The following is a 23,007-nucleotide window of genomic DNA, read 5'->3' on the forward strand; positions in this document are numbered from 1 at the left end:
GTGAGCCACCACGCCTGGCCCATCTGGTGAATTTTCTTTTTTCTTTTTTTTTTTTGAGATGGAGTCTCGCACTGTCGCCCAGGCTAGAGTACAGTGGCGCAATCTTGGCTCACTGCAAGCTCTGCCTCTTGGGTTCACGCCATTCTCCTGCCACAGCCTCTTGAGTAACTGGGACTATAGGCGCTCACCGCCATGCCCGGCTAATTTTTCACTGTGTTAGCCAGGATGGTCTCGATCTCCTGACCTCGTGATCCGCCCACCTCAGCCTCCCAAAGTGCTGGGATTACAGGCGTGAGCCACCGCGCCCAGCCCCATCCAGTGAATTTTCGTTTCACACCTTACATTTTTCAGTGCTGTGATTGCTATTTGATTCTTTGTTATAGTTTCCATTTCACTGCTGAGATGTACCCTGTGCGCTCTCATTGTGACTGTCTATTCCTGTATGTCCTTCAGCGTATTTATAATACCTGCATTAGAGTCTTTGTCTACTGATTTCCAACATTTGCATCATTTAGGGTCTGTTTCTGATGACTGCTTTTTTTTCTTCATCTTTTAAATGTATCTTTTTTGTTGTTGTTTTTCGAGATGGTGTCTTGCTCTCTTGCCCAGGCTGGAGTGCAGTGCTGTGATCTTGGCTCACTGCACCCTCCGCCTCGCGTATTCAAGCGATTCTTCTGCCTCAGCCTCCTGAGTAGCTGGGATTACAGGCATGTGCCACCACGCCTGGCTAATTTTTATATTTTTAGTAGAGATGGGGTTTCACTATGTTGGCCAGACTGGTCTGGAACTCCTGACCTCAGGTGATCCACCTGCCTTGGCCTCCCAGAGTTCTGGGATGGTGTGAGCCACTGTACCCGGCCAGTAATTTTTTATTATATATTGTTGTTCTGGAGTAAATAATTTTCCTGTAAGGAGTGTTCGGTTTCTTTCTGACAGGTGATTAAATTAATTATTGGTAGATTCTTTTGTCCATTCAGGTTTGATTTTTTTCTTTGTTAGGACAGTTCTATTTCTATTTTGAACATAGTCCTAGGATGTGGACCTTCCTCTTAAGTTATAGGTTTTTTTGTGGTCTGAACTGAATGTTCAAGGGGTTCAGTTATGTCTTTTCACGCTGAACTAAAACTGCTGTGTCTTCTAGATCTTTAGGACCCAGTTATCAGACCCACACACAGCAAGTGATTGCCGCTAGGCATCACAGAATCTCTCATAGATCCACCTTAGACCATGGCCAAAGACCCATGGTGAATCCCCATGTGAGATTTTTTTCCTTCTTGTCTTTATGGATCCATTTTCTCTGGTAGTCTGCTACAAATTCCAGCTGTTTCAACAGCCGAGAATTCTGTTCTCTACTTCCTTGCTTGGCTCGATGACTACCATTTTCTGCCTAGGTGTCATCTCTATGATTGAGAAATTTTCCCCAAGCTTGTGCAATCATGGGGGTTTACCTTATGTATTTCCCTCATTTCAAGAATCACAGCTCCATGTTTCTTCTTGTTTAATGCCTGAAACAGTTGTCTCATATATTTTGTTCACGTTTGTGTCAGGAATCTCCGAGACCACATTCCATGATTTAGCTAGAATGAATCACAAGACTTAGCATGTAGTGGTACTCTTTGTAAGATTTAATAAGTGTTATGTTATCTCTGTTGAGGAAGTTTCCTGCTTTCCTAGTTTTCTGACAATGCTTATAATGAATAGACATTCAGTTTTGTCCAGTGCTTGTTTTCCTTTTTGTGGAGAACGAGGTCTCGCCATATTGCCAAGGCAGGTTTTGAACTCCTTGGTTAAAGCTATGCTCCCACTTATGCCTCCTTAAGAACTGAATTGCAGGTGTGAGCCACCACGTCCGTTTCTTTTTTCTTTTTGGGGGGAGTGGGGAAACAGGGTCTCATTCTGTGGTCCGGACTGGAGTGCAGTGGCACAGTCACTGCAGACTTCACCTCCTGGGCTCAGGTGATCCTTCCCCTTCATCTTCCCAAGTAGCTGTGACCACAGGTGCATGCCACCATGCCTGGCTAATTTCTGTATTTTTTTGTAGAGGAGGAGTTTTGCCATGTTGTCAGGCTGGTCTTGACTCCTCAGCTCAAGTGATCCTCCCACCTTGGCTTCTCAAAGTGCGAGGATTACAGGCACGAGCCACTGTGCCTGGCCTAGTCTTTTCTTGTAATGCTAATACTTTGCCTTTTTTTCTTTTTTCTTTTCTTGAGATGGAGTTCCTTTTGTTACCCAAGCTGATCTAGAACTCCTGGCCTCAAACAGTCTTCCTACCTCAGCCTCCTAAGTAGCTGGAATTACAGGCTGTTTTTGTTTTTGTTTTTCTCCAAAGCAGAATGACTCTCACCTCATGAAATGAATTGGAAAATGTACCCACTTACGATTTTTTTGGAAGAATGTGTGTAGAATTGATATTTCCTCCTAAATATTTGATGAAATTCACCAGTGAAGGCATCTGGCCTCAAATTTTCTTTGTGGGAAGGTGTATTAATGATTTTTTTTTTTTTGAGACAGAGTCTTGCTGTATTGTCCAGGCTGGAGTGTTAATTTATTTTCCTGTTCAATTTTTCTCGTTATTCTGACTTCAGTTTATCAGTTTTATTTATCTTTTCAATGACAAGCTTTTTGTTTTCTTGCTTTCCCCCAGTGTTTTTCTCTTTTCTGTTTCATTGTGGTTTTTTTTTTTTTTTGAGGTGGAGTCTCACTCCGTCAGCCAGGCTGCAGTGCAGTGGCATGATCTTGGCTCACTGCAATCTCTCTCTGCCTCCTGGGTTCAAGCAATTTTCATGCCTCAGCCTCCTCAGAAGCTGGAATTACAGGCGCCCACCAGCACACCTGGTGAATTTTTGTATTTTTGGTAGAGACGGGGGTTTCACCATGTTGGCGAGGCTGGTCTCAAACTCCTGACCTCACGCAGTCCACCCGCCTCGGCCCTGTGAAGTGCTGGGATTACAGGCATGAGCCACCGCGCCTGGCCCATTCTGTTTTCTTTATCATATCTTTTCTTCTGCTTACTTTGAGGTTAATTTGCTCTTATTTTTAGTTTTTTTTTTTTCTTGAGACAGAGTCTCGCTCTGTATCCCAGGCTGGAGTGCAGTGGCGCAATCTTGGCTCACTGCAAGCTCCGCCTCCCGGGTTCACACCGTTCTCCTGCCTCAGCCTCCCGAGTAGCTGGGACTACAGGCGCCACCGCGCCCGGCTAATTTTTTATATTTTCAGTAGAGATGGGGTTTCACTGGGTTAGCTAGGATATTTTTAGTTTTTACGGTAGAAGTGTAGGTTATTTTTTAAATGAAATTTTCAAAAACTTTATTTGGAAAATTATTATTAGTATTATTTATTTATTTATTTATTTTTCGAGAAGGAGTCTTGCTCTGTCGCCAGGCTGGATGTGCAGTAGCACGATCTTGGCTCACTGCAACCTCTGCCTCCCGCGTTCAAGTAATTCTCCTGCCTCAGCCTCCCGAGTAGCTGGGATTACAGGCACGTGCCACCACGTCTGGCTAATGTTTTATATTTTTAGTAGAGATGGGGTTTCATTATGTTAGCCTTCATCATGCTCATATTTTTTTTCTACGTAGTCTTTTTTTCTTTAATTTTTTCTCTTAGAAACAGAGTCTTACTATGTTGCCAGACTAATATCAAATTCCTGGGCTTAAGCAATCCTCCCCCCTCAGCCTCCCAAAGTGCTGGGATTATAGGCATGAGCCACCGTGCCCAACAAGCATGGTCTTTTTTAAAAATTTTTTTTTTTTTTTTTTTTTTTGGAGACGGAGTCTCGCTCTGTCGCCCAGGCTGGAGTGCAGTGGCCGGATCTCAGCTCACTGCAAGCTCCGCCTCCCGGGTCTACGCCATTCTCCTGCCTCAGCCTCCCGAGTAGCTGGGACTACAGGCGCCTGCCACCTCGCCTGGCTAGTTTTTTGTATTTTTTAGTAGAGATGGGGTTTCACTGTGTTAGCCAGGATGGTCTCGATCTTCTGACCTCGTGATCCGCCCGTCTCGGCCTCCCAAAGTGCTGGGATTACAGGCTTGAGCCACCGCGCCCGGCCTTTTTTAAAATTTTTAAAAAATTTTTAGTAGAGACAGGGTTTCACTGTGTTAGCCAGGATGATCTTAATCTCCTGACCTCGTGATCGACCCGCCTCGGCCTCCCAAAGTGCTGGGATTACAGGCATGAGCCACTGTGCCTGGCCTGTCTAGGTCTAATTTAGTGCGTCTGATTTAATGATGCTGTTTTTGAGGACTCTATCATAAGCCTTCTGTGTTACGAGATCTCTACTCTGGCTGGTGGGAACATAAACTGTTCCCTGCCCTTTATGAGCTTCAGAAATTGTTTCGGCTGTTGTTGTCTAGTAGCTCTTAACTTTGCCTTAAGTAGTTATTTATTTATTTATTTATTTATTTATTTATTTTGGGAGACCGAGTCTCACTCTTTTTTTTTTTTTTGAGACGGAGTCTCGCTCTGTCGCCCAGGTTGGAGTGCAGTGGCCGGATCTCAGCTCACTGCAGTCTCTGCCTCCCAGGTTCAAGTGATTCTCCTGCCTCATCCTCCCTAGCAGCTGGGATTACAAGTGTGCACCACCATGCCCAGCTAATTTTTTGTATTTTTAGTAGAGACGGGGTTTCACCCTGTTGGTCAGGCTGGTCTCAAACTCCCGACCTCAGGTAATCTGCCCACCTCGGCCTCTCAAAGGGCTGGGATTACAGGCGTGAGCTACCGCACCTGGCCAAGTAGTTATTCTTCCACATGCTGGCCCTTCTGCAGATATTTGCAACCCTCCTCTTTTTGTTTTCTACCTCATAAACTCTAAGCTGCCTTGGCTTCTTCAAACTCTGATCTGATTTTAAGATTGTATCGAATCAGTGAGACTGCCCAGCTCCATTAGGTTCCTACTTTCGGTGTTACAGTTCAGTATGTACTTGTGGGTAGAATGCCATCCGTATTTGTACCCTAGCTTCAGACACCATTGATCACCCTTTTGTCACTGTATAGATTAGTTCACATTTTTTTGAATTTTGTATACGTGGAATCATGTAAATATATAATCTTTCGTGTCTAGGTTCTTTCACTCAGTATGATGATTTTGAGATTTATCCATTCTCTAGTATCATTAGTGGTTCATTCATTTATCTTTATTATTGGATGATATTTCTTTTTCTTTTTTTTTTTTTTTTTTTTTTGAGTTGGGGTCTTGCTTGCTCTGTCATCCAGGATGGAGTACAGTGGTGTGACCAAGGCTGACTGCATCCTTGCTGGGCTCAGGCAAGCCTCTCACCTTAGTCTCCTGTGTAGCTGGGACTGCAGGTGTATGCCACCACACTTGGCTGATTTTTAAAACTTTTTTGTCAAGTCAGGGTCTTGTCGTGTTTCTTAGGATGGTCTTGAACTTTTGACCTCAAGGTCCTCCAGCACTGGCCTCCCACAGTGCTGGACTTACCCACATGAGCCACACCCGGTGTAAATGCTATTCTGTTATATGCCTATACCATGTTTTGTAGATGCCTCACGTTAAATTTAGATGATGAATTCATCTTAGACTAATTATGCTATTTCAGTGCTATAATGAAGGTATTAATATATAGATATCCTAAAATCAAAAAGCTTATTTTTATACTATTTGTCGGTTCATTCATTTTTAATTTCATTTTTTCATTAACTCTAATTTTTTGAAAGGCATTTTAATCATCTCACCTTTTTCTTTTAGGTGTTTTTGTGGTCGCTTGGTCAAGCAACATGCTTGTTTTACTGCAAGTCTTGCCATGAAATACTCAGATGTGAAATTGGGTGACCATTTTAATCAGGCAATAGAAGAATGGTCTGTGGAAAAGCATACAGAACAGAGCCCAACAGATGCTTATGGAGTCATAAATTTTCAAGGGGGTTCTCATTCCTACAGAGCTAAGGTATGTCACATATTGAATTTTTCTTCATTTATGTTGTTATTTAAATAATAAATATCACAATTTGTGTAGCAACATTGACAAAAAGTTGGTCTCAGTAATTTGTTTGCATATTTTAAAGTACAAAGGTACATACAAATATAGAATTGTATCTTTCTGGTGGATTGAACCTTTCATCATTATAAAATGTATTTTGTTTCTTGTCATTTTTCTTGACATGGTTTGCTTTTTCTGGAATCAGTATAGTTAAGCCATCTTTTTTCCTTTTTGGTTTTAACCTTTTACGTTTAAGAGGTTTCTTTTAATTGTTTTTAAAAAAGTTATCTGCTGTGTATTTAAATTTAAATTTACCATTACGTTATTATCTATTTGTCTCACTTTTTTCTTTGTTCTGTTTTTTTTCTTATATTATTTTGGATTAAGTATTTTTTATTATTTTCTTACTCCTTTATTAGCATATTATTTATACAGTCATCCTTCAGGGGCCTTGGTTCCAGGATTTCCCTCAGATACCAAAGTCTGCAGATATCATAGTATGTGGATGTAATCTATGCACACCCTCTTATATAGTTTAAATCATCTCTAGATTCCTTATAATACCTAATATAGACCAGGCACAGTGGCTCACGCCTATAATCCCAACACTTGAGAGGGTGGGAGGATGGCGTGAGGCTGGGAGTTGGAGACCAGCCTGGGCAAAATAGTGAGACTCTGTCTCTACTTAAAATAAAAAAATTAATAAAATGCCCAATAACGATAACGTAAATAGTTGTTTAATTGCATTGTTTAAGGAATAATGACAAGTAAATAAAGTCTATACATGTTTAGTATAGGCTCGGTTTTTTTTCTTGAATATATATGATTTACCATTGACTGAAACCATAAACGTGAATCCCATGGATACAAAAGGCCTACTATACGTTCTTTTTCTATTCTTTTTTTTTTTTTTTTTTTGAGATGGTGTCTCACTCTTTTGCCTAGGCTGGAGTGCAGTGGTGTGATCTCGGCTCACTGCAAGCTCCGCCACCTGAGTTCAAGCAATTCACCTGCCTCAGCCTCCAGAGTAGCTGGGACTACAGGTGTATGCCACCACGTCCAGCTAATTTTTTGTGTTTTTAGTAGAGATGAGGTTTCATTGTGTTAGCCAGGATGGTCTCCATCTCCTGACCTCGTGATCCACCTGCCTTGGCCTCCTAAAGTGCTGGAATTACAAGCATGAGCCACCACGCCCGGCCTCTTTTTCTGTTCTTTAGAAAAAGAATATTATAGGTCGGGCGTGGTGGCTGATGCCTGAAATCCCAGCACTTGGGAGGCCAAGGTGGGTGGATCACCTGAGATCAGGAGTTCGAGATCAGCCTGGCGAACATAGTGAAACCCCATCTCTACTAAAAATACAAAAACTAGATGGGCATGGTGGCACGAGCCTGTAGTCCCAGCTACTTGGGAGGCTGAAGCAGGATAATCACCTAAACTTTGGAAGTGAAGGTTGCAGTGAGCCGAGATCACACAACTGCACTCCAACCTGGGCGACAGAGCGAGACTCTGTCTCAAAAAAAGGAAAAAGAAAAATAATACTGTAATAAATGTGATAAAATGCTTTTTTTTGTTTGTTTGTTTGAGACAGTCTCGCTCTGTCGCCCATGCTGGAGTGCAGTGGCGCGATCTTGGCTCACTGCAAGTTCCGCCTCCCGGGTTCATGCCATTCTCCTGACCCAGCCTCCTGAGGAGCTGGGACTACAGGCACCTGCCACCACGCCCAGCTAATTTTGTGTATTTTTAGTAGAGACAAGGTTTCACCGTGTTAGCCAGAATGGTCTCGATCTCCTGACCTCGTGATCCACCCGCCTCGGCCTCCCAAAGTGCTGGGATTACAGGCGTGAGCCACCGCGCCTGGCCGATAAAATGCATTTTTTTAACTTGTTATGTGCAGTCATGCATCACTTAAGAATGGGGTTATGTTCTCAGAGATGTGTTAAGCAATTTCGTTATGCTAGCACCATGGAGACCATGGAGTGTATTCAGACCTAGATGGTATAGCCTACTATATGCCTAGGCTATATGGTATAGCCTATTGCTTTTAGGCTGTAAACCTCTATGGCATGTTATTGTACTAAATATGGTAGGCAGGTGTAGCACAGTGGGAAATATGTGTTTAAATATATCTAAACAAGAAACAGGTACAGAAGTATGGTATAATATTATGGAACCACTGCATGTATGCATGCAGTTCATCATTAATCAAAATGTGTGGCACATGACTGTACTATAAATTAGTCCTTTACCACTTTTTCAACAATGCAAGAACCTTTGGAATATTTGAAACTGCATTTATTTCTCTTAAGACTTATGTGCTCTTGTCAGCATAAATTTTAATTTTGTTTATTTTAAACCCCTAAAATATAGTTATTATTTATTTAGATTTGAACATTTTAACCTTGGCGTGGTGGCTCATGCCTGTACTCCCAGCACTTTTGGACGCCTAGACAGGAGGATTACTTGAGTTCCAGGACTTTGAGACCAGCTTGGGCAACATAGTGAGACCTTGTCTGTACTAAAATTCAAAAATATTAGCTAGGCATGGTGGTACACGCCTGTAGTCCCAGCTATTTGGGAGGCTGAAGCAGGAGGATCACTTGAGCCTAAGAAGTCGAGGCTGCAGTGAGCCCTGGACCATGTCACCAAACTCTAGCCTGGGCAACAGAGCCAGACCTTGCCTGTAAAACAAATAACAACAAAAACCATTTTAACCTCTACATTGTTCTGCCTGCCTCCGTGTTCTGATGAGAAAAAACTGTGCCAAACAGTGAGCTTATCATCTCTCTAAGTTTTTCTTTTCTCCTGGATCCCGATCCTACAAATTCTCACTGCGTTTGTACCCTGCTAGTGTCTTTTTTTTGCCCAAGCTGGAGTGCAGTGGCGCAATCTCAGCTCACTGCAACCTCTGCCTCCTGGGTTCAAGAGCAAGAGATTCTCCTGCTTCAGCCTCCCGAGTAGCTGGGATTACAGACAGGGTTTCACCATGTTGACCAGGCTGGTCTGGAACTCTTGACCTCAAGTGATCCACCTGCCTCCGCCTCCACCTCCCAAAGTGTTAGGATTACAGGTGTGAGCCACCATGCTCGGCCACCTGCTCATGTCTTCATGCAGGTGTTGTTCTTTTTTCTAGTTCTTCTAGTTCCTGGGAGCAGAGTAGGTCCAAACCAACCTAGTCTATCATTGTAGGAAGTGGAATTTCTCATTTATTTCTAATATAGTATTAAAAACATTAACTTTAGACTACTTCTCTAATACTACTTTATGTGCCCAAATATAATAATGAGTTAAACAAAACTGATACAGAAAGACTTACTATAGAACAAATCTGGCTGGGCGCAGTGGCTCATGCCTGTAATTCCAGCACTTTGGGAAAGCCAAGGCGGATGGATCACCTGAGGTCAGGAGTTCAAGACCAGCCTGACCAACATGGCAAAACCCTGTCTCTACTAAAAATACAAAAATTAGCTGGGGCTAGTGGTGCGTACCTGTAATCCCAGCTACTCTGCTTGGGAGGCTGAGGCAGGAGAATCTCTTGAACCCAGAAGGCATTCCAGCCTGGGAGACAGAGCGATACTCTGTCAAATAAAACAAAACAAAACAAAACAAAAACAAATCCTATTGACAAAGCATTCTTTGTCTGGTTTGGTAGCTTATGCCTGTAATCCCAGCACTTTGGGAGGCTGAGACGGGCAGATCACTTGAGCCCAGGAATTCAAGACCAACCTGGGCAACATGGTGAAACCCTGTGTCTACAAAAAATACAAAAAAAATTAGCCATGCTGGGTGCCATGTGTCTGTAATCCCAGTACTTTGACAGGCTGAGGTGGGCAGATCACTTGAGCCCAGGAGTTCAAGACCAGCCTGGGCAACATGGTGGTGAAACCTTGTCTGTATAAAAAAATACAAAAAAAAAAATTAACCATCCAGGGTCCGTGTGTCTGTAGTCCCGGCTGCTTGGGAGGCTGAGTTGGGAGGATGGCTTGAGCCTGGGAGGCAGAGGCTGCAGTGAGCTGAGGTGGCGCCACTGCACTCCAGCCTGGGCAACAGAGCCTCACCATGTCTCAAAAAAAACAAAACAAAACCAAAGTATTCTTAAGGGACTCCGGAGTCTTCTACTCAGTTTTATGGAATTCTGGGATTTTTTTGGCTTCATTTCTTTTGCTTTTTTTTTGTTTTGAGACGTAGTTTCACTCTTGTTGCCCAGGCTGGAGTGCAATGGCGCAATCTCGGCTCCCTGTAACCTCTGTCTACCGGGTTCAAGGGATTCTCTTGCCTCAGCCTCCCAAGTAGCTGGGATTACAAGCGCTCACACCTAGCTAATTTTTTGTATTTAGTAGAGATGGGGTTTCACCATGTTGGTCAGGCTGGTCTCGAACTCTTGACCTCAGGTGATCCACCTGCCTCAGCCTCCCAAAGTGCTGGGATTACAGGTGTGAGCCACTGTGCCTGGCCTCTTGGCTTCATTTGTTTGTCAGTACTGAGATTTTCAGTGGTGTTTGGTCTTTGTAAAGGAATGGGAAATACATCATTTTGCAAATAAGGTTTCTTATAGATGATTTTTAAATGTCTCAATGTCTGAATATTTGAAGTTTCTTATGAGCTACTTCATATATGTGCTTGAGGCCAAGAGAATGAATTAATGTGAGTATAGCAAGTATGTCTTGTGATATCACTTAAACAGGAAGTTAATTTTTAAAATCTTTCAAACCAGAAGAAGTTATTTCACATGCGATAGCTTTTTTTTTCCATTTTTCTTTTTCTTTTTTTATTTTTTGTTTTTGAGACGGAGTCTCGCTCTGTTGCCCAGGCTGAAGTGTAGTGGCGCGATCTCGGCTCACTGCAAGTTCCGTCTCCCGGGTTCACGCCATTCTTCTGTCTCAGCCTACCAAGTAGCTGGGACCACAGGCGCCCACCACCACACCTGGCTAATTTTTTCTCTTTTTTAGTAGAAACGGGGTTTCACTGTGCTAGCCAGGATGGTCTCGATCTCCTGACCTCATGATCCACCTGCCTCGGCTTCCCAAAGTGCTGGGATTACAGGCGTGAGCCATCACGCCCAGCCTTTTTTTTTCTATTTTTCTATAGAAAGATGTTTTCAAAAATTAAACTGGAGAATCCATCCGAACACCATGAAATGTTGATTATGATTTTCTGATTATTTCTGTCTGATCAAATCCAGTTAATTACAGCGAATAAAATAATCATCTATATTAAATGTGTCTTTTTAAAATTTTTTTTTTTTTTTTTTTTTTTTTTTTTGAGACGGAGTCTCGCTTTGTCGCCCAGGCTGGAGTGCAGTGGCCGGATCTCAGCTCACTGCAAGCTCCGCCTCCCGGGTTTACGCCATTCTCCTGCCTCAGCCTCCCGAGTAGCTGGGACTACAGGCCCCCACCACCTCGCCCGGCTAGTTTTTTGTATTTTTTTTAGTAGAGACGGGGTTTCACCATATTAGCCAGGATGGTCTCGATCTCCTGACCTCGTGATCCGCCCGTCTCGGCCTCCCAAAGTGCTGGGATTACAGGCTTGAGCCACCGCGCCCGGCCATGTCTTTTTAAATTTTACTCCATAGTCGCAATTCGTTATTTGGACTAGATTGTTGCCAAAGTTTCAAACAGATAATCAGTATTTGCCTCTCTTCGTAGCAAGAGCCTTAGAAGCCTCCATTTTTTTCTCCCATAATTCCCTTTTTTTCCTTTTCTGATCCTCTGAAGCCAGTCTTAATGCTTCTCGCTCACTGTGTAGTCATAGTTAAAGAAGGCAATAAATACTGCAGGTACCTTGGTAAATTGGGTCAGTGGTAATTGAGTTTAAACGGAAAGAGTAACATTTGTGTCTAAATGTTTAAAAGTTAGTTTTACTGTTTCTTAAGATCTCACAGAATTATTTTTTTCAACTTTAAAATCATTTGCTGTTGCTTATTCCTTGGACTATAAATATATTGAAAATAGCCTGTGAAATCTCTTTTTACATAATCTGGTTCATATAAAATTTTCCAATGTCGTATAATGTCACATTATGAAACCTGTGAACATGTTCAATTATTTTGGCCTTTTAAAATCTTTTTCTAGTATGTTAGGCTGTCATATGACACCAAACCTGAAGTCATTCTGCAACTTCTGCTTAAAGAATGGCAAATGGAATTACCCAAACTTGTTATCTCTGTACATGGGGGCATGCAGAAATTTGAGCTTCACCCACGAATCAAGCAGTTGCTTGGAAAAGGTCTTATTAAAGCTGCAGTTACAACCGGAGCCTGGATTTTAACTGGAGGAGTAAACACAGGTAATGTGATGATTATACCAATTTTATTTAGTGTGTTTTATTTATTTATTTATTTATTTATTTTTTGAGACAGACTCTCACTTTGTTGCCAGGCTGGAGTGCAGTGGCACAGTCTCGGCTCACGGCAACCTCTGCCTCCCAGTACAGTAATATTTTGAGGTATTATCACATATATAAAGGCCCTGTCTCCAACCACAGTCATATTTTGTGGTATTGGGAGTTAGGGGACACAATTCAGCCCATAAGAAGTAATAATGGGCCAGGCATGGTGGTTCATGCCTATAATCCCAGCACTTTGAGGGGCTGAGGTGGGAGAATTACTTGAGTCTAGGAGTTCAAAACTAGCCTGGGCAACATGGTAAGATACTTTCTACAAAAAAAAAAAAAAAAAATATTAGCCAGGCATGGTGGTATGTGCCTACCATCCTAGCTACTTGGGAGGCTGAGGTGGGAGTATCACTTGAGCCCAGGAGGTTAAGGTTGCAGTGAGCCAAGCCATGATCACACCACTACAGTCCAGCCTGGGCAATAGAGTGAGACCCTGACTCCCTCCCTAAAAAACAAGAAGTGATAATGAGGAGTTATATGCTCTTTGGAACTGCCTTTTATACTTTTCTCTCTCATTTTTGACCGAAGTAGACTTTCGTCATTGTTTATTGTGTGTGTGTGTGTGTGTTTTGCGTATGGTCCTGTGCCACGGAGCTGCATTCTTAATTTTTTCTAAATGATGTGTAGAGCAGTAATAAAAAACCTACTGTTACTTAGAGGAGAAATGCAAAAATGGACTAGACCTACTAACATTAAAAAAGTTAGTGTTGTATGTGTTTCTGGCATTTGTAGTGATTTGATATTGTGGGATTTAGTGGTTTTTGTTCCTTTTTGGTCCTTGTGTATTCTTTCGTAGGTTTGGCTATGACCTTGTTTTAAGTTTGTTGTGACTTTGTTGCCTTATATCTTGTATGTGTAAAGAAATATATCACATATTATAGTGTTACAGATTGAGCACACGGTTGTTCTGAACACAATAAAGACTGTAATCCCAGAACTTTGGGAGGCTGAGGCATGAGCCCAAGAGTTCAAGACCTGCCTGTCTCTACCAAAAAAAAAAAAATTAGCCAACTGTCTTAGCATGCACCTATAGTCCCACCTACTGGGGAGGCTCACAAGGGAGGATCGCTTGAGTCCAGGAGTTTGAGGCTGCAGTGAGCCGTCATTGCACCACTGCACTGTTTCCTGGGTGACCCTGTCTTTAAGAAAATAAAAAAACAAAATGAGTAAACTTTTTTTATGAGCAGGTGTGGCAAAACATGTTGGAGATGCCCTCAAAGAACATGCTTCCAGATCATCTCGAAAGATTTGCACTATCGGAATAGCTCCATGGGGAGTGATTGAAAACAGAAATGATCTTGTTGGGAGAGATGTAAGAATTATTTTTAAAATTTCTTATGTTTGAAATTATATATAAACAAAATTATAGTAAGAATAGTGCCAGTTTAAAATATTCATGATTATATTATACTTTTCAAATTAAGTTTAAAAGGTATTTTCCTGAGGTTTACTTCTGATTTTTTTGAAAATGAATAAAGATAAATAATTCATAACTATAAATAAGTTCATAAATATAAATGCTGTTATAGTGTTGGCACATTTTGCTTTCAGTCTTTTATGTATAAAATTATTTCACATTTTCCATATATGCTAGTCTTTGTAATTAAATTTTTAATGACTATGTGACATGAGAATTAATTTTATTCTCACAAAGAATAGGGAATAGGAGTTAAAGCCTACTGTTTTGTTTGAATAGGTTAAAGACTTGTGAATTGGTTATAGATATTTATCAAGACTGTTAAAAAGAATTACTGGCTGGGTGCAGTGGCTCATGCGTGTAATCCCAGCACTTTGGAGGCCGAGGTGGGCCAATCGCTGGAGATCAGGAGTTCGAGACCAGCCTGGCCAACATGGTGAAACCCCATCTCTACTACAAATACAAAAATTAACTGGATGTGGTGGTCTTTGCCACCTGGCTACTTGGGAGGCTGAGGCGGGAGAATTGCTTGAAACTGGGAGGCAGAGGTTGCAGTGAGCCGAGATTGCCCCACTGCATTCCAGCCTAGGTGACAAAACATAACTCCATCTCATACATGCATGCTTGCATACATACATACATACATACATACAATTACTGAATTATAATGATCACTTTCAAGTGTTATTAAATTTCTGATGTCAGTTTTAAAGAGTCTACTCATGGCTAAAATATGACTGACATTTTATTGTTTTTTACTGTGTCTTTTTTTTTTTTTTTTTTTTTTTTTTTTTGAGATGGAGTTTTGCTCTTGTTGCCCAGGCTGAAATCTGAGCTCACTGCAACCTCCACCTTCTGGGTTCAAGTGATTCTCCTGCCTCAGCCTCCTGAGTAGCTAGGATTACAGGCACCCGCCACTACGCCTGGCTAATTTTTGTAGTTTTAGTGGAGACGGGGTTTCACCATGTTGGCCAGGCTGGTCTTGAACTCCTGACCTCAGATAATCCACCCGCCTCGGCCTCCCAAAGTGCTGCGATTACAGGCATGGGTCACTGTGCCTGGCCACAATATCTTTTATATATTGTAGTTTATTCACTTACTAATCTGATAATAGTTTCTTTGCACTATTTACTTATTTACTGCTTCTGTCTTTGCGTGTGATGATGAAATACGTAATTCCGCAGTATGGGTCAAGATGTAATCACATATTTCAACCCATTATTGATTAATCTTCAGCTGCTTAAAAGCTTATGCTTTTTGATACATTCTCTGTGATTTCGTATTTCTGCATGTAAAATAGAATTTTACTTCTTACTTGTCTTTACGGATTATTTCAAAATTTATTTTACATCATATTGTATTTAATCCTGCTCACCAACTCCTTTGTTTGCTATTGTTTAGGTGGTTGCTCCTTATCAAACCTTACTGAACCCCCTGAGCAAGTTGAATGTTTTGAATAATCTACATTCCCATTTCATATTGGTGGATGATGGCACTGTTGGAAAGTATGGGGCAGAAGTCAGACTGAGAAGAGAACTTGAAAAAACTATTAATCAGCAAAGAATTCATGCTAGTAAGTGAATTCATAAATTTGTTACTGTTGAAATTGTTCTGGGCTGTACTAATAGCTAAATTCAAAGAAGGTGGAATGTTCTTTGAAGTGCTTTTTCTTACATAGCAAGATAACATGTGAAACAACCAACAGTGGTTGATCTTAGACAAAATGATAAGACCAAGGAAAAGAGGTCAAAATTGGGTACTCGGTTATCAAGGCTAAAACCAAAAAAGGTTCATTGAAAGTTCTGTTATTGCAATTCCATTTCAGCCCAAGGAATTCATAAATATTCCTTTTTTTGTTTTTTGAGACGGAGTCTTGCTCTGTCACCCAGGCTGGAGTACAGTGGCGTGATCTTGGCTCACTGCAAGCTCCGTCTCCCAGGTTCACGCCATTCTCCTGCCTCAGCCTCCGGAGTAGCTGGGACTACAGGTACCCGCCTCCACGCCTGGCAAATTTTTTGTATTTTTAGTAGAGATGGGGTTTCACTGTGTTAGCCAGGATGGTCTTCATCTGCCCATCTCGGCTTCCCAAAGTGCTGGGATTACAGACGTGAGCCACTACGCCTGGCCCATAAATATATATATATATATATATATTTTTTTTTTGAGACGGAGTCTTGCTCTGTCGCCCAGGCTGGAGTGCAGTGGCCGGATCTCAGCTCACTGCAAGCTCCGCCTCCCGGGTTCACGCCATTCTCCTGCCTCAGCCTCCCGAGTAGCTGGGACTACAGGCGCCTGCCACCTCGCCGGGCTAGTTTTTTGTATATTTTAGTAGAGACGGGGTTTCACCATGTTAGCCAGGATGGTCTCGATCTCCTGACCTCGTGATCCGCCCGTCTCGGCCTCCCAAAGTGCTGGGATTACAGGCTTGAGCCACCGCGCCCGGCTAATTTTTTTTTTTTTTGAGTTAAGAGTCTTGCACTGTTGCCCTGGCTGTTGTGCAGTGGCCCGATCTCAGGTCACTGCAACCTCCGCCTCCTGGGTTCAAGCGATTCTTGTGCCCCAGGCTCCAGAGTAGCTAGGATTACAGGCACTCGCCGCCATGCCCAGCTAATTTTTTGTATTGTTGATAGAGAGGGGGTTTCACTATGTTGGCCAGACTGTTCTTGATCGCCTGACCTCATGATCCGCCCGCCTCGGCCTCCTGAAGTGCTGGAATTACAGGCATGAGCCACTGCACCCAGCCGTCCTTTTTATTTTTTTTTTTTTTGAGATGGTCTTGCTCTGTCGCCCAGGCTGGAGTACAGCAGCCCGATCTCAGCTCACTGCAACCTTCGCCTCCTGGGTTCAAGTGATTCTCCTGCCTCAGCCTCCCAACTAGCTGGGACTTCAGGCGCTTGCCACTATGCCTGGCTACTTTTTTGTATTTTTAGTATAAATGGAGTTTCACCAAGTTAGCCAGGATGGTCTCCATCTCCTGACCTCATGATCTGCCCGTCTTGGCCTTCCAAAGTGCTAGGATTACAGACATGAGCCATTTCTTTTTTCTTTTTTACAAACCTTTCATATGGTGTTTGGGAAAGTCATTAATTTTATTTACTTATTTATTTATTTGTGTGATGGAGTCTCACTCTGTCCCCGGACTGGAGTACAGTGGCATGATCTTGGCTCACTGCAGCCTCTGCCTCCTGGGTTCAGGTGATTCTCCTGCCTCAGCCTCCCGAGTAGCTGGGACTACAGGCGTGTGCCACCACGCCTGGCTAATTTTTTGTATTTTTAGTAGAGACAGGGTTTCACCGTGTTAGCAGGATGGTCTGGATCTCCTGACCTTGTGATCTGCCTGCTTTGGCCTCCTGAAGTGCTGGGATTACAGGCATGAGCCACCGCACCTGGCCAAGACTGTCATTAATTTCTATTTTAATGTCTCATTTGGAATCAGAAATATATGTTTTTAAAATGAATAAAAATCCATGTTAGAAGTTCAGCTAATGTATTAAAAAGCAAACTAAAAAATTAGTGTTTTACATTTCTTGTCAAGAGCTCAATAAAATATGGAAAACAAATTTTTACTTTTAAGTAGTGAATATATACATTATTTGATGTCTATTATATATTGGATTTTCTATTTTTGTCATTTAGAGAACAACCTTTAAGATAGTGACAAAGTATTCATTATTTAATATGTGAACTGATATCAAGTGGTGTGCTTAAAGTCAAGTCAACATAGTCTTAGAAATTATGTTTTTACTTTTTAATTTTTTTTTTTCAGTAAAATCTGAAATTAGAGTACTGTATTTTGCCTAATTTTTTTTCTTGGAAAGAAACTTGCTTGTGATGAAATAATTTTTTAATTTAACTTTGCTCTTTTTAGGGATTGGCCAAGGTGTCCCTGTGGTGGCACTTATATTTGAGGGTGGGCCAAATGTTATCCTCACAGTTCTTGAATACCTTCAGGAAAGCCCCCCTGTTCCAGTAGTTGTATGTGAAGGAACAGGCAGAGCTGCAGATCTACTAGCATATATTCATAAACAAACAGAAGAAGGAGGGTAAGTGTATGACAACATTTTAATTTATTTTATTTATTTATTTATTTAATTTATTTATGATATGAAGTCTTGCTCTATCTCCCAGCCTGGGTGGAGTGCAATGGTGCAGTCTTGGTATACTACAACCTCCGCCTCCCAGGTTTAAGCAATTCTCCTGCCACAGCCTCCCAAGTAGCTGGGATTACATGCATGAACCACCACATCTGGCTAATTTTTGTATTTTTTTTTAGTAGAGATGGGGTTTCACTGTCTTGGCCAGGCTAGTCTTGAACTCCTGACCTCAAGTGATCCACCCACCTCAGCCTCCCAAAGTGCTGGGATTACAGGCATGAGCCACCGTGCCTGGCCCATTTTAATTAATTTATTAAAATGGCTTGTGGTATTTAGAATACGGCGTTGGATTCCTTCCTGTGTTTTGTGAACATGAAAATTTTAAGTTTAATACAATACTTTGTTAAGCGTTGAGGAAATAGCCTGACTCATATGTTATTGGAAGAAATTAAAATAAAACCATCTTCATGGAACACAATTTTGTAAGATCTATCAAACCTAGAGGCACTTATCTTTTAATCTAGTAGTTTCATTTCTGGGAATTGTTCCTACAGGTGTACATCTGTGAAATAATATATGTATAAAGCTACTTGTTACGGGATTCTTTGTAAAAGATTGAAACAAAATAGAACATGAGAAAACTAGATTAGTTATGGTGTATCTATACAAAGAAATGGTTTACAGCTGAGTAAGGATGGTTTTGAGGAGATTACCAAAATATGTACATGCAAAAAGGAAGATGTAGAGAAGCATATATATTGTGCCACTTTTTATATAGAATAAAAGGAGAGAGGATAATTATTTGTATATGCAGAAAGATATCTTGGAAAGTTACATAAGTAAATGATTCCTGAAAATAGTTGGGATAGAACTGGGCAGATGAAAGACAGTGGGAAGGAGACTTTCACTATTAATTTTAATATTTTAGCATTTTATATTTTCTACTATATTTTTGAGCCATGAAAATGTATTAAATATTCAAAAAAGAAAAATGTGAGTGCCTATGTTTAAGAACATCGTGGTGGAATACTAGTTTATACATCATAATATCTTCAGATTATTTTTATACAATATCTTATTTGAGTACTGATATTGCCACATACACTTTTTGATAAAATTCACAAAGTAATTCAAAGAGAAAAATCACTCCATTTCATTTATTTTCCTTCTAAGATTTGTGTTGGGAGTCTCATGAAAGAGAAAATAATCCCACCCAAGGTGAAGTATGTAATATTAATGCATTGTTTTCAAAGGTCTTACATGAATCTACCTGTACTTCATATTGATCTTACAAATAATGGAAGATGAAATCAGTGAATTATGTTTCCTTTTATTCCAGGAATCTTCCTGATGCAGCAGAGCCTGATATTATTTCCACTATCAAAAAAACATTTAACTTTGGCCAGAATGAAGCAGTTCATTTATTTCAAACACTGATGGAGTGCATGAAAAGAAAGGAGCTTGTGAGTGGATTTCAGCAGATAGGCCTTTTTTTCTTTCATTCAAAATACATTCTAAATTGGTGAAATACGTTTGTTTTTATTGGGATTTTAAACTTTGAAATCTTTATTAACCGTAAAAATATGTCATTTATTGGTCTGTTCCAAGTTGAGAGGTATCATAGAAGGAGGCCTGTAGTTTTTTATACGGTATTGAGACTGTGTATTTGTGCTTCTGTTTTAGGGGAAGTTTTAGGAAAAGTAACTAGGTCTCAACAGGTAATGTTCGGTACCAACGAAGAACTATAAAGAGTTGTTTATGGTTTCTGTAATAAAATATTTGGAAAAAATTTTTTTAATGTGCTTAAGCCTATTAAATTAAAGGTCAGTGCTGCTTTGTTTCAGTCATGTAAACATGGGCTTAAGTTTTCAGAGATAAAATTTTTTAGCAAGCCTATAAATAGATATGTAACATGATTTGATTTGCTGTATTTTTCATTGCAAGTTTTTGTAAACTATGAAATAAAGTTGACCAAAAATTTTGTATTGGGGTTATAATAATGTTTCACTTTCTTTTCTTTGTTTTTTTTGTTTGTTTGGTTTTTGGTTTTTGGTTTTTTGAGACAGAGTCTTGCTCCATTGCTCAAGCTGGAGTGCTGTGGTGCAATCTCAGCTCACTGCAACCTCCGTCTCCCGGGTGCAAGCGATTCTCTCCCTCCTCAGCCTCCCAAGTAGCTGGGACTACAGGCATACACCATCATGCCTGGCTAATTTTTGTATTTTCCCTAGAGACAGTGTTTCACTGTGTTGGCCAGGTTGGTCTCAAATTCCTAACCTCAGGTGATCCACCCACCTTGGCCTCCCAAATTGCTGGGATTACAAGCATGAGCCATGGGCCTGACCATCTTTCACTTTATGAAAAATGTTATTAAATTACAATTTCTGAAATGGTGCTGTGTTTCAAGTACTTTAAAGACATTTACAGTAAAAAGATTGACCAAAACAAACATTTATCTTTCAAGAATACATACATTATGTGAACATGTAAATGTTCATTCTGTGGAAGGAACTGTAGGATTTATTTACCCTGATAAAGGATCTATAGCCTCAGCCCCTAAATTTCTTACTCTAGTAAGGGCCATAAGATAGATCAGAATATCATATGAAACCAAATATTTTTAGTATTTTTGCCATTTTATTTGGTAAATGATAAAGTTTTTTAAATTTTTTGGTTTTTTTGGTTGAAATAAAGTTACTAACTGGATACATAAATATATTATGTGTATGTATGTTTATGTATGCATAATACATGTATTCCTAGATGTATATATGTATATTTTGCCCCCCCCATAGAGTTTGATATTACTGGGTCTTATGATGCCTTTGTTTTAAAAATATAAAGGCATAATATTATGAATTTATCTTTAAATAGATCACTGTTTTCCATATTGGGTCAGATGAACATCAAGATATAGATGTAGCAATACTTACTGCACTGCTTAAAGGTAAGCCTCTAAGAACTTTTTTATTTGTAAAACCTTTTATTTATTTTTTGTATGGATGTGTGTGTGTATATGTGTATATGTGTATGTATGTAAAATATAGAAACTTTTAACATGGCTAACTACTTGCAAAGTGAATTTTCAGTCATTTTTCTTTGTGAAAAATACAATGTTGGTTTCCTTGGCAGTAAGGTAACTTTTGATTTAATCTTGTAGAATTTAAAAAATAAAAGTTTTTAGCAAGGTTTATGCCACCAAACCTATTTAATAGTCCTATTAAGAATGTCTAACATCCTGAGCCAGGCACGGTGGGCACACCTGTGATCCCAACACTTTGGGAGCCAAAGCAGGAGGATCACTTGAGGCCAGGAGTTTAAGACCAGCCTAGACAAGATAGACCCATCTCTACAAAAAATTTAAAAATTACCTGGGCATGGTGGCATGTGCCTGTAGTCCCAGCTACTTGGGAGGTTGAGGTGGAATCACTTGAGCCTGGAAGGTTGAGGCTGCAGTGAGCTGTGATCATGCCACTATACTCCAGTCTGGGCAACAGAGCAAGACCCTATCTCACAACAAACAAAAATTAGCTGGGCATGGTGGTGTGCACTCTGTAGTCCAAGCTGTTCAGGAGGCTGAAGCGGAAGGATTGCTTGAGCCTAGGGTTTGAGGTTACAGTGAGCCATCATCACACCACTGCACTCCAGCCTGGGTGAGACCAAGACCCTGTCTCTAAAAATAAATAAAAATGTGTCACTTTCTTAATCAGCTGAAAAATAAGTGTTTAAAGGTTATAAAGCATTAGTTGATAGAATTTAAAGATAGAATTTTAAAACATGCTGTCTTCATTATGAAGGGAAAGTTTGAAAACTAGTGGTATCTTCTAGGACTAAGGGATTGAAGCGCACACACACACTGATCCTCTCATTGTCTCCCCAAAGACATCCAACAGATATAACAACATTATAGTGAAATATTTTCTCAGAAATTAGGAACTAAGACAGTATCCCATCTATCTACCTGAAAGTTAGTGTAGAGTGATGTGCCAGGAACCCATCACATTAAGAGGATACTGTCCTTTTATTTACAAGAATTTTCTTGCATATTAGACCATAATAAATTGCCAATACATTAAGCATTTTTAAAATACTGTGATAAAATATATTTATATCATCTGGGATCATGGTATCAAGAGATCACAAGTGATAGGAAACCTAGAAACCAAAAAGGAAAAAAAAATAATAAATGGGATTGCATAAAAATAAATAAGGCTGCGTCCGCTGACTCACACCTGTGATCCCAGCAATTTGGGAGACTGAGGCAGGTGGATCACTTGAGGTCAGGAGTTCAAGATCAGCCTGGCCAACATGACAAAACCTCGTCTCTACTAATAATACAAAAATTAGCCGGAGGTGGTAGTGGGAGCCTTTAGTCCCAGCTACTCTGGAGGCTGAGGCATAAGAATCGCTTGAACCTGGGAGGCAGAGGTTGCAGTGAGCCAGGATCACACCACTGCACTACAGCCTGGGTGACAGAGTGAAACTGTGTCTCAGAAAAATAAATAAATAAAAAGGTTATAAAGAAAGTACCATATTCATTAATTATTTACCATGTACCTTTCTGTGTATTAACCACTATATTTAAGTGGTTTACATTATCTCATTTTATTCCTACGAGTCAGATTTCCTGTGGTTTTAATCATTTTATAGATGAGGAAACTAAGGAAGAGAAATGTTGAAGTGGAGGGATCAAAAAGAGCTGTTAAAAATTAATAAGAGAAAGATGACTACCTCGTGGAAAAATGGGTCAGAACTTATGTAATAGATAATTAATAGAGGAATCCAAATACTTAGAGAAAATATGGAAGGATGGCCAATGTTACAGTAATACATTTTGGGGAGGCTGAGATAAGCAGATCCCTTGAGCCCAGGAGTTTGAGATCAGTCTGGGCAACTTGGCAAAACCCTGTCTCTACAAAAAATACAAAAATTAGCCTGGTGTGGTGCCATGCACCAGTGGTCCCAGCTACTTGAGTGAGGCTGAGGTGGGAGGGTCAGTTGAGCCCAGGAGGCAGAGGTTGCAGTGAACCAAGCCCACGCCACTGCTCTCTAGCCTGGACAACAGGGAGAGACCCGGTCTCAAAAAAGAAAAGAAAAGAGGGAAACTCCCCTCTCCATGGCACATGGAGAAATGGTTATGGTTATACCCCTCCCCTGGTGGATGGTAGAAGCGAT

The 23,007-nt window shown here is 40.7% G+C and overlaps 1 protein-coding gene across 2 annotated transcripts in view; it reads left to right on the plus strand.

Moving 5' to 3' along the window:
- LOC105490436 (transient receptor potential cation channel subfamily M member 7) overlaps nucleotides 1-23,007 on the plus strand; it is a 118,497-nt gene that overhangs the window by 28,535 nt on the left and 66,955 nt on the right. For both annotated transcript variants that reach the window (XM_011756046.2, XM_071066858.1), the window contains exons 4-10: nucleotides 5,703-5,901; nucleotides 12,003-12,216; nucleotides 13,512-13,636; nucleotides 15,143-15,314; nucleotides 17,610-17,784; nucleotides 19,175-19,298; nucleotides 20,707-20,779. In XM_011756046.2, the coding sequence (XP_011754348.2) occupies nucleotides 5,703-5,901; nucleotides 12,003-12,216; nucleotides 13,512-13,636; nucleotides 15,143-15,314; nucleotides 17,610-17,784; nucleotides 19,175-19,298; nucleotides 20,707-20,779 (1,082 nt within the window). The remainder of the gene's footprint in view (nucleotides 1-5,702; nucleotides 5,902-12,002; nucleotides 12,217-13,511; nucleotides 13,637-15,142; nucleotides 15,315-17,609; nucleotides 17,785-19,174; nucleotides 19,299-20,706; nucleotides 20,780-23,007) is intronic.

This window comes from Macaca nemestrina, chromosome 7 (assembly GCF_043159975.1).
Source record: "Macaca nemestrina isolate mMacNem1 chromosome 7, mMacNem.hap1, whole genome shotgun sequence".
Taxonomy (NCBI): Eukaryota; Metazoa; Chordata; class Mammalia; order Primates; family Cercopithecidae; genus Macaca; species Macaca nemestrina.